The sequence below is a fragment of the Physeter macrocephalus genome, unplaced genomic scaffold, assembly GCF_002837175.3.
Source record: "Physeter macrocephalus isolate SW-GA unplaced genomic scaffold, ASM283717v5 random_37, whole genome shotgun sequence".
Lineage (NCBI taxonomy): Eukaryota > Metazoa > Chordata > Mammalia > Artiodactyla > Physeteridae > Physeter > Physeter macrocephalus.
The window spans coordinates 1-12,120 of NW_021145324.1; the positions used below are offsets into that span (position 1 = coordinate 1).

General features: G+C 53.4%; 1 protein-coding gene across 1 annotated transcript in view; it reads right to left on the reverse strand.

The window, feature by feature from the left end:
* Nucleotides 1–3: 3 nt before the first annotated feature.
* SETD1A (SET domain containing 1A, histone lysine methyltransferase) overlaps nt 4–12,120 on the reverse strand; it is a gene marked incomplete at its 3' end in the record, with an annotated part of 18,546 nt that continues 6,429 nt past the window's right edge. The window contains 7 exon segments of the mRNA XM_055082200.1: nt 4–984; nt 7,013–7,351; nt 9,470–9,557; nt 9,714–9,871; nt 10,587–10,674; nt 10,800–10,976; nt 11,502–12,120. The exon segment at nt 11,502–12,120 is cut by the window's right edge and continues 82 nt beyond it. Of these exon segments, the coding sequence (XP_054938175.1) occupies nt 4–984; nt 7,013–7,351; nt 9,470–9,557; nt 9,714–9,871; nt 10,587–10,674; nt 10,800–10,976; nt 11,502–12,120 (2,450 nt within the window).

Genomic DNA, 12,120 nt, shown 5'->3' on the forward strand with positions numbered 1-12,120 from the left:
ATGTGAGCCGCAGGTAGCCCATGTCCTCCAAGTCCAGGCCCGAGTTCCAAATGTCATACAGGATGGTCATCTGCTCAAACTCGCTGCGGGGCTCGAAGGTGGGGGGGGGCGGGGGCGGGGGGGGCGGGGGCGGCCGCCGGCGCCGCGTGTGGGAGCGGAGGCTGCGCCGCCGGGTGGCCCCCTCGCCGCCACTGCTGCTGCTGCTGCTGCTCTCCGATGACTCCTCCTCCTCCTCCTCCTCCTCCTCCTCCTCCTCCTCCTCCCCATGCTCTTGCCGCCGCTGCTGCTGCTGCTTTGGCTCCTCGGCCTCAGCCACCACCACCTCAGGGGCCTCCAGGACCTCGTCTGCCGGGGAGCTGAAGAGGGCCGCAGGGGCAGGAACTGGCTCCAGGGGCCGAGGGGCCGGCGTGGAGGGCGGCGGCTTGACGGCCAGGGCGTAGTTGTGCTCCAGGAGGATGTGGCTGAGCAGGGGGCCCGGGCGGTCCGCCTCGTCCAACGTCTCGGTGGCCTCTGAGTCGTCGCCAGTGGGCAGGGCGGGCAGCCCGCGTCGGGCTGGGGTCAGAGCCAGGTCGGCCAGCACGGCCAGGTCCACTTCTGTCCCTGGCTCAGCCTCTTCTTCCTCGGTGGAGCGGCATCGGCCTCCAGCCCGGCTCCGGCCTCCTCGGGACACCTCCTCGGGCCAGCTCTTGACCAGAGACGCGTGGTCCAGGGGCAGGTTGCGAATGGTCCGCTCCACGGCCCGGGGGACTTTGCGGGAGGCGGGGCCGGGAGACTTGACCTGCGGTGGGGCAGCGGGGGGAGGCTCTGGGGCCGGCACCTCCTCCACCGCAGAGAAGGAGACGGTTTTCCGGCGTTTCTTGGGTGGGGGCAGGAGGGGGATGGGAGAAGAGGGGCGCTCGTCGGGGCGGGGGGCGGGGGCCGGGGGCCCAGCCGGTGGCTCTGGGGTTGGCTGGGGCACACTGGGGGGCGGCTCCTCCGTGGAACCTGGGGAGGGAAGCACACGGGGAAAGGGAGGGGGTCAGCTTCTCGGCCGAACGTCATCACAGATTCACTACCGGCAAGAACTTGGCCAGCCTCCCTGGGGAGTCCACACCCCAGCTGCCCTCACTCCTCAGCTCCCGACAGACATTCCTGCCCTCACAGAACTTCTAGTCTGACGGAGACAATCACACGAAACACATGTGCAGCCCGATCTCTGAAGGGCAGGGGTAGGGGCTCAAAGGAAACAAACACTTGCACTCTAGTCTTTTTACCAAGACTGGCGGTGACAGAACCGCATCCAACAACCAGACACAGAGATCAGACGACTTTTTGTCAGCTGCATTTTATAACCAGGATGCAGTTGTCCAGATCTGAATTAAAGCATCCACTATTTTGACTACAAACAATATTCTTTGTTCAGTGAGGTGAAAAAGATACAATGTAAGAAACTGAATCTTTTTATTAAACTATTTTATAAAATTGCCCTGTGGACCTGGCCAAGTGAGAAAGGGGTCAGGAAGTCTCCCCTCAAGAAGCTGAGGGTGGGACTTCCCTGGTGGTGCAGTGGATAAGAATCCGCCTGCCAACGCAGGGGTCATGGGTTCAATCCCTGGTCCAGCAAGATCCCACATGCCGCGGAGCAACTAAGCCCGTGCGCCACAAAGACTGAGCCTGCACTCTAGAGCCCACGAGCCACAAATACTGAGCCCGCGTGACTCAAGTACTGAAGCCCGTGCACCTAGAGCCCGTGCTCCGCAACAAGAGAAGCCACCGCGATGAGAAGCCCATGCACCGCAGCGAAGAGTAGCCTCTGCTCGCCGCAACTAGAGAAAGCCCGTGCGCACCAAAGAAGACCCGACACAGCCAAAGATAAATAAATAAATAAAAAGCAGCTGAGGTCCCAAGGATGCGGAGCAGGCGGTGCTGTCTTTCCCCAGCTAACAGGGACAGGGAGTACATCCTCCCTCTGTGGACACCCCCAAGCCTGCTGCTGAGTGCTGGGGTCTGAACATTGCTCAAGGCATGCATAGCCCTTTCCCCAGGGCCCAACCCTGTCCTGCAGACCTGACCCATCCCCATGACCGGTCCACAGCCTTGCCCTCTCATCCTAGGTTTTAGCCAGTCAAGCAGGCATGGCCTTTCAGGCCCCCGGCCCTTTGCTCACATGTTCCCTTTGTTCACATGGTTCCCTTTGTTCGGAATGCCTCTCTCCTTTCGCCCATCCAGAAAGCCCACACACAGCTTTTGGACCCAGCTCAATGACACCACCTTTGTAAAGACTTCCCCAGTTTCCTCAGACATTGGTAACATCCTCCTCTCAGAACCAGAAGGCTGGTGGTTCTCAACTGCCATCTTCAAATTGGCTGCAGCAGACTAATAGCTAGAATTTTGTGCCAAGCACCAATCCAAGCCTTTCACATACAGTAAGTACTCATTTAATTCTCACAACGACCCTATGAGGTGAGTACTATTATTAATGCCTTCTTACAGACACGGAAGTCAAGGCAGAGAGAGGCTGATAACCTGCCCAAAGTCACCCAGCTAGCAAGTGACAGAACAAGACCTGCATTCCAGGGCAGCCTGGGTTGAGTTCGGGGTCTTACCTACTGCCCTGCGCTGCTTTGGACCTCCTAGCCTGGGACTCAGTGGCTACAGGTCTGGCCCTACCACCCACAGAGCTAAAGGGCAGCCAGCACCAGGTCTGGCCTGAGCAGGCAGTGATCAACATGCGTCCACTGCCTCAACCGACACGCCCTCAGCCTCCTGTCTCCCGAGGGTCTGGACACCCCTGGGCTCTCAGCCAGGAGTAACCCACGCTCTGAAGCTAGTGAGGTCCCAGGTGCTGGTCCCCGGTCCCCCAGGTCCTATGAGTCCTCTCACATCCTCTCCTCTCCAGCACTTTGGGGCGGGCCTCTCCTCTGATCCATCCTCCCAACCTAGCCCACAGGGCCCTCTGGAAGCCTGGCCCTCAAGAACAAATTCCACCCCACCACCCCCGACTCAGCTTCTTCTCACAGATTTCCCTTTTGCTACCCATCCTGAAGTAAAGCTGGCAGGGCCTTTCATCATTTAGGGAGGCAACTTTCAGGTTACCTGCCCAGTCTACACAACTCCCAGAAGCCAATATTTCTACGGCATGACCTACCCCACTCCCTCCCTGCCCCCGGCCATCATTAACTGATGGCTAAATGACCCAAGCCAGCCCAACCAGAAAATTCCCTGAGGATAAGGTTCTAAGATAGGAGGGGGTGGGACTTCCCTGGTGGTCCAGTGGGTAAGACTCCACACTCCCAATGCAGGGGGCCCGGGTTCGAACCCTGGTCCGGGTACTAGATCCCACACACATGCCGCAACTAAGAGTCCACATGCTGCAACTAAGAAGCCCTCATGCCACAACTAAGAAGACCGCATGCCACAAGTAAAAGATCCCGCATGCCGCAATGAAGATCCCACATGCCACAACTTAGACCCGGTGCAGCCAAAATCAATAAATAAATAAAAATAAATCTTAAAAAAAAAAAAAGACAGGAGGGAGTCTGTCTGTGGGGGCAGACATCCTCTGATGGAATGGAGAAGCAGATGAAGACCATCTGCAGGAGAGAGGGATGAATCAGAGGGGAAGACAGAAGAAAAGCAAGTCCTAAAGGTGTCCAGGCCCCTGTCCCCGGGATCCACCAGACAAGCCCTCTCCTAGGCTCCTGCCATCGGGCCACACAGGCCTCTATCCAGTTGTGTCCTTGGTGGCTCGGTTTTCCCTACCATTCTCTAAAAGCCAAGGGACCGGCCTTAATTTTCCTCTCCTCTCCCACCTCTGCCATCTACCCAAGGGACTCTGATAGCCCACCTGTTTGCCAGATTCTCACATTCACTCATCCTCAGCTACCCTCCACCAATCACACACCCGACCTTGTCACCCCCTCCACGTTGGACGGTGACACTCTGACCCCTACCCTCTGACCACAGTTCTCCAGGTCCTTTCAGTTCACCCCACTGTACCTGTTCAATTTCCCATCCTCTATTGCCCCGCCCTCTAGCCCATCACCCTCCCAAATTAACTTCATTCTTTGTCGTGCCCAGACCACAGCGGCCCTTGCTTTGTCCTCTCCTTTAACGCTACTTTCCGCAGCCTTCCACCACTTCCAGCCTGTAGATCCCTAACCCGGAACCCACCCAACCACCTGCCTTCTCTCCTCCTTCACCCCAGCCCCCGGCCTCAGCAGGGCTTCTGAGTTGCTGGCGATCCTAGTCAGCTTTCATCCTCACTCCCCACCCTCCTCATACTCCAGGCTTCTACTCCACTCATGCCCCCTCATGCTCAGAATGTCCTGCCTTCCTACTAAAGAGAGGAAAAGGGGGCCTTCGGCTGAAACCCCACAACTCCCTGCTTCCCCATTTACAGAGAGATCTGCATCCGACCTAGAGGGTCCATCCCCCCTAGGTGTGCTGCTCCAGCAAGTATTCCTCTCTCTCCTGGTCCATCCACCAGCTCCCTCGTCCCTTCAGTGTATGAACACACTCCAGTCTCACGTACTTTGAAAAGCTAACCCTCCACCAACCCTGCATTTTCTTGCTGTCTCTCCAATTCCAGCTGGGTAACCTTGAACAACTCACTAAGCCTCAAATTCCTCACCTGTAAAATGGGAGTAGCAGAGATGTTGTGAGGAGTAAATGAGAAAGTGAAATTTGCAACTTTGCAACGTGCTAGGCCTGGCACATGGGATCTACTCAATTAACGTTAACTAATATTATTAAGTACCACCCCTCAACTGTCTTCTTTCTCGCAAGAGTAGCTTACCCTTCCAAAAGACTGGTTATCTATCACCTGCCCTCACTCCTTAACACCCCTTAACTTGAGCCCTGCTACTGAAATTGATAAGGTCACCAGTGACCTCCTAACTGACAAATCCAACAGACGCTTTTCCTTTTGTGGCCTTCCAATACAGGCCACTCCCTCCTTTTGAAAACCCGAGCTCCCTGGTTTCCTTCCCACCTCTCTGGTCACTCCTCTTCAGCCTCCTCTGGCTCCACGCTGCCCCGTATCTCTTGTGAGACAATTAAGGCTCTGGCCCCCTTCTCTCGTTCCATACATCCTTCCAAGGTATACACAAGTGTATTCACGCCCATACTTCCAAATACCTATCGCATTTCCAGCCTACTGTTTTCTAGAGCTTCAGATCTTTTTTTTTTTTAACTTTTTATATTGGAATATAGTTGATTAACAATGTTGTGGTAGTTTCAGGTGCAGAGCTTCAGATCTATTGATCCAACAGCCCACTGACTGTTTCTACTTGGAGGTCCCAGAGGGACACGAAACTTAACCCCAATTAAATGCATCAGCCTTCTTCCTAGTTCTGGTTCTCGAGTTTCCTTTCCTGGTAAGTAGTTTAACCAAGTGGTTCTATGTCCTAAATTTCTCTGAAACCCTCATCCCCACTTCCACTCCCTAAACCTCACTGTAACCACCCTGGCTTTGGTTCAGGCCCTGCGCTTACCTGCATCCTTTCAAACCATCTCATGAGCTGCCCCACCTCCCTCCTCACCTCTTCCACGTCCCTCCCCCTCCTGCAAGAATGATCTTTCTGAAATGCAAATCTGATCACATCCCACTTTTTCTTCCTACCCTGAAAATGAAAGAGTACTGAGATTGCTGTCCCCTGACCTACGATTCCATCGGCTCTTCTGCCACCAATGGACTTCGGAGAGACTGAGAGGCCGTCTTAGGATTAATCAGAACCTCGACTCCTTCTCTCATGGGTTCTGGGCCAGAACAGAGCGCCTCAGTGCTAGGAGGTCTTCCTGTGCTCATTGCCTATCTCAGACCATGGTTTCTCAATAATGCTTGAGAGAGATCTCTGGAAGGCCACATGCATCTTTGAAGCATAACTTGAAAACTGAGTTAATTCCACCATAAGAGCAACCTACTCCAAGTTACCACCATTGCTTGCCTTACTTCCTGCAAGAGGCTCTTAATCTCCCTGCACAAACTCTGGCCCCTCTCCAAGTTTTCTCTGCACTGCATCTTTTCAAAACACAAATACAACCACGTCAGTCCTCTGATGGCATTCCACTGCCCCAGATAAAGCCCAAATTCCGAGTGTGGCCTCCTCATTTTGCATGATCCAGCCCTTGCTCATCTCTCCAGGTTAGGCCACCCCAGCTCCCCCTCACTCTCAGATCTCCACAAGATTAGCTTCCTTTTTTGTCTTCCAACATGCCATTTACTCTGCCTTGGGGCCTTTGCACATGCTAATCACACCCTCCTGCCTGCTTTGGCTTGATTTCAGCCCCATGGTGCTTCAGCAGAGAAGACTTCCTCACAGATATGCTCAGGTTCTCAGAGTACCCTGTGCTTTTCTTTCATGGCTCTTACAGTTTGTAGTCACAGATTTTCTTAAGTATTATCTCAAGTAAAGGTTAAACTGTCTCTCCCTATAGACCGTAAGCATCATGACAGTGAAAACAGTGCCTATTGTGCATACCATCACATCCCTTGTACCCACTGTAAGGATTCAATAAATAAGTATCTATTGCCTGAAGGAACAGTTCACTCAGCAAGATACATTATGCATGTGATATAAAATAACCACTGAATGTACAAATCCACAAAGGAAGGCAAAGACAGAATTAAGTTCTGAGTTTATGTTGTTAATAGTTATTATCTATCTAATATGACCATTTAATCAGGTATATACTACACATTAAGGAAGAGGCTTAAGAAAAATTGGTAGGAGAAACGTACTAAGTTGGGAATTCTCTCTTTAACTTATTTGGAAAAAGATCATTCTGTTTTACTTTAGTAGCCAAACACCCTGGTCTAACTCTGAAAACTGTTTATGGCAGTGCAGTTTGAGTGTGTTAGGCCATAAATGTCTCCAAGGGAGGAGTGACAAGAGATAGTGACTTCCATCCAATTTTGTATGTTTTCCAACAAAGCCGCACACTTGCATACAATTAAGAAACGTCAACCACACTGCTCCCGTGAAGACACACATATACACAAAGACTACAACAAGAGTTCCATACCACCTACCTACAGGTCTTGCTGGAGACTTCTGTTCGGGGAGAGGTGTGACTGGGGAGTCTGCAACCCTTTCTGGCTCAGGCTTCTCCGCAGGTGCTGGCAGGGGCACGGGGACCTCTCTGGGGGGCGATGATGCTAAGGGTATGGTTGCTGGCTGCTCCTCTTCCTCTTCTTCTTCAGAGGAGGACTCAGACGATGATGAGGATGATGAAGAAGAAGATGAAGAAGATGAAGAAGATGAGGAGCTGGATGAGCTGCTGCTCTCAGAGTCCGATGTGCTATCATTCTCACCATCTGAGTCAGCATACAGAGAACATTTGGAGGACGAATCGCTTTCGTCGTCCTCGCCTGGAAATCCAGAAGGGGGAATCAGGTGACGTGAGAAGACCCCTCACTTGGTCAAGCCGTGGGTTCATTCATTGACTCACTACTAGGGATGTGTTAGGCTCTGTGCTAGGTGCTGGGGATTCCTACCCTCAAGGAGTTGGAGAAGCACCCAATCTGTCCACAGTGTGATAAACTTCAGTATGAAGGGCTAGTGGAGCAGGCAAAGGGAAGCCCTGGATTCTGCCTGGTTGATCAAGTCAGGGAAGGCATCCCTGTGAAGGAGATGCTCAAGTCAAGAAGGACAAGAAGAAGCCCGCCCAGCAGACGCGGGGGCTGAGTGGGGACGTCAAAGGTAAGAGAAGATGGTGCCCTTGGAGACTGGCAAGCAGCCTGCCCTAACCACCAAAGCTTTTCCCAAAGTGGGTCTTATAGACACTGCCTGGACAACAGACTCTGAAAAAGGATTCCAGGGTGAAATAAGCTTAGAAAACGTTATATGGTCTGCGCCTCCGGGAGTGGTAATACATTGGAAGGGCTCTAAGAAATTAAGAATTTCAGAGTCTTGGAGGAACATAATCGAATAGGAGTCTGGAGAATGGCAGGATGAAGCTGAACATATAAGCAGGAGCTAGATCACAAATGGCCTAAAGCATCAGGCTGAGAAGTCACCTGTGGAAGACAGGGAGCCAGGAAGAGACTTAATGGGGGAGAGCAACAGGGTCAGGTGTGCATTTTAGGAAAGATTCCATCAGCAGGCTAGAAAATGGATTGAAATGAGAGGGATGGAAACAGAAATGGGGAAAACAGTCAAAACTGCTGCACAGGGCTTCCCAGGTGGTGCAGTGGTTGAGAATCTGCCTGCCAATGCAGGGTACATGGGCTCGAGCTCTGGTCCGGGAAGATCCCACATGCTGTGGAGCAACTAAGCCCGTGTGCCACAACTACTAAGCCTGCGCTCTAGAGCTCGCAAGCCACAACTACTGGAGCCCACGTGCCACAACTACTGAAGCCCGCAGGCCTAGAGCCCGTGCTCCGCAACAAGAGAAGCCACCACGTGACAAGCCCGCTCGCCACAACTAGAGAAAGCCCGCGCGCAACAACAAAGACCCAACACAGACATAAATAAATAAATTAATTAAACAAACAAACGAACAAAAAAAACTGCTGCAGACTCTGAGTGAGAAAGGCAGGAGAGCAGGAACAAGGGAGGTGACAAATTCAAGAAACACTGAACAGTAAAACCGACAGGGATTGGTGACCAAGTGGATGTGTAGGGGGTCTGCACCCCTCACTCTTAGCAGATGACCTCGCCCTCTGCTTTCCCGAGAGAGAGGCTCTCAGATCACCGTTCTCATGATTCTGGCCTCTGCTGAAATGGCACCTCTCAGAGGCATCCCTTCACCATCAGATGTAAAACAGTCCACCTTTCCCCTGTTCCCTGACCCTGTCACTCCCTACCCCATTACCCTAGCTCATCTTATTCAAAGCAAGTATCTCTACTTGAGGTGCTACTATTTGTCTGTCCACTTGTATGTCAAGTCCCCGCCTCCCCACCTTGACCGATCGCAAGCTCCAGTAAGGCAGGGACCAAATGTGTCTTGGTCGTTGATATGTCCCTGACACCTAGAACGGTGCCTGGCACACGGGAGGGGCTCGATATGTATTTCTGAGCAAAGGAATAGAAGAGGGACTGAACCGTGTACTCAAGCCTCAATAAATGTGGAGGAACAGACAGGTGTTCAACTGAAGAACAGAGCTGTGTCTGGTGCCAGCAGCTGCAGCGAGGGGAAGAAGGAGGCACAGCTCGGTGGCCGGGCCTTAACGGAAGAGCAGTGCCCAAAGGGGGAAAGGCACAGTGGGGCAGCAGAATGCAGCCCCCTTACCTTGGGAAAATAAATGGGCTGTACTGGGCTGTCTTCAGGGGAAAGCATGTTTCAGAGGTAAGCAGGAGGGAGTGTTCTGGGCATTGTTTACAGTGGGCCAAGGGTTCCAAAGGATGGGGCTAAAAGGCATTTGTTTTGGGGGAAGGCAAAGATGGCCGATCAATCCAGCAGGCAGGTTACGTGGGCTCGGAAAGGGCTGGACAGGTGGCTGAGTCCCTCCTTCCCCAGAATCTGACTGTACTCTGTGCGTGCTTACCGTCTGATGCCTCTGTCTCCTTCTTTGCAGCATCCATGGCTTCTTCACGCTCTTCATCGTCCTCATCTTCCTCCTCGTCCTCCTCATCCTTAAGGAAAGGGACAAAGGGGAATTAATAGAAGAAGGACAACTGGTCCTCCAGGAAGCAAAGCTACCAGGGCTCCAGCCCAGAGAGAAGCTGGCTATGGCGGCAGGAACTCAGGACGTAGGCTCTTGGCAGGGACCGGGTGCCTCAGCTCCTCACCTTCTCTGAGGAGGACTCCTGGGATGCCTCCTCCCCCTCGCTGTCCAGAGCAAAGGACTTGCGGTGCTTGCCCTGGGTCTTGCTTCGCTCTTCATCTCGTTTTGGGGGCTTGGTCCCCGGACGTCCTGGCTCTCCAACCTCCTTCTCTCGCTCAGCGTCTAGGCCCAGATGAGTAGCGCAGTTTACCATCAGCAAGAGTAGCCCTATCCTGTGAAAGGAGCTCTGCACACACCATCACTGATCTTTCTCACAGTCCCACAACACAGACCTCATTTTACAGACAAGAAGTTGAAGCTCAGCAGAGAAACGTAAAAACTGCACATTTTACTTCACGTTTTATACGGTTTTAAACACGTTGCACCCATTTTATCTTTCATCTTTTTCTGCGATGGGTGGAAGAGGGAGGTGATTTTGTTATGTCTGGCCCAAGAAAATAGTACTAAGGCCAACGGGTCTCCAGGGAAGCAGATCAGACTCAATAAGGAAGTTTCCCACCATGGAAGCTGTCAACCTATAGCTCAGACTTAGACACACTGGTAGGAAGGGTGTAAGAGCGCTTAAGCATTAGATGGTAACCCTGGGTAGATAACCCGTTTTAACCTCGCGATTATTCCTCTCTTACGGGGAAAAAGTAAAACACAGAAAACTCACGTCAGCATACCAGAAATAAAAACCACAGCTAAAATCCAGGGATAACCCTACCTGAAGCTTCCCACATCTCAAAGAACTGCTTTACTGTAACCTGTTCCAAACCTTCACTTGGCTCCTTGCCCTCAAGACACCTTCTTCACCCCTCACCCCTGCCTCCTGCTTTCCTATCAGAACCGGGGCAGCCTTTGTCCTCCTTTCTGCTCCACCTGACCTCCCACTCACCATCTTCATCTTCCTCGGCTGGAGTAGAAGGCCGGGGCCTCTTTTCCTCACTGGCCTCTGAAATTTCCGAAGGCTCTTTTCGCTTTACCTGGGAGATGAAAAGAGATGGTGCCCTTTAAAACCCAAACACTCATGGTTCCCAAGCACCCTTACTCCAAGGAAGGGAAGCCCCCCTCACCCTACGCAACTAGGCAAGATCACAGTCCTGGGTACCTTGAAAGAAGGCAGCCGCAGGGCTCCTCGCAGTCCTGACCCAAAGGCGAAGGCTTCGATGCCAGTGGTACCCCCGCTCTTGGCCCAGTCTACCAGGGACAGCAGGCCTGGCTCTTTGAGCTTTGTCTTCTCTTTATCCTCCTCCTTGGCTTGCTGTTTAGCTGCATTCTGGAATGGCTGCAGGCAGTAGGGGGACCGAGCTCCAGAACCCAGGTGCTCCCTCCTCCTGCCTCGGAACTACTCCCAGGCCCCAGGAACACAGAAATGCACCAACTCACTTCTGCATCTGACACACATCTATGCCACACCTCCCTCGCACCAGCCCCTGTACAAGCATTTTCTCGAAAGTCCGCTCATTCAGTCCATCAATCTTATGAAGCTGCTATTATTATTCCCACGCTACAAATGGAGACCCTGCAGATTGACGCCCAGAGAGACTTAAGGACTTCGTCCACCACAAGGAAGCAGTGGAACCAAGACAAAGCTCTTCTGACTCTCAGACTCCCGCTTCTTCTACTGTTCTGTGTGCCCCCCAACTCCCCTGGGCCCAGCTGTGCGTGCCACCGAGTGCCCACAGTCTCTCTCTCCACTTGCCCCAACCACCTCTCTTCTCTATTCTGAGCTGTGCAGCCTGAAGAAGCCGGAGGTCTACTCCCTCCAGTGGAGCCCCAGGTCTCCCCAGTCCCAGGCACTAGCCCTCACCTTGGCCTTCTCTTCCTTGCTCTCCCACCACTGGTCAAAGGCTCCAAAGGCCACATTCTCCACCATCTTGCGGTTGAGGTCTCGCTGCATGATGCTCTTCATCTCTTGGACTAGGGTGGCCAGCACACGGCCCACGGTGCCTGCTGATGGCAGGGCCTTGCCCTCTGCCAGCTCTGCGTCCTCCCTGGGAGGCAGCCGGGCCTCTTCTCCTGAGACTGAGGAGGAGGGCAGGGGCTCGGCTGCCATGGGCAAAGGCAGCTGGTAGGCCTCCCGGGAGTATGCCCCTCGGCCTTCTTGCCCTTGTGTGTACAGAGCATATGGTAGGCCATAGGCTGCCTCTTGCGGGGGCGGGAATGGGAGGAAGGCCTCCCCAAAAGCCCCACCAGGGGGACCAGCTGAGGCAGCGGTCAATCCTTTGCCCTGCCGCAGTTGGTGGAGCCGAGTTAACATCTGGGTCTGCATCTGGAAGGACATGGGCATCCCTCCCCACTGAGCCCCAAGTCGATCCATGAGCTCTAAGGAGTTCACGAAGTCATAGATGTGCGGGGGTGGCGGAGGAGGTGGGGGGTACTCGGGGGGCGGTGGCCCATCAGGTCGGGGTGGGAGGAGATAGGCAGGC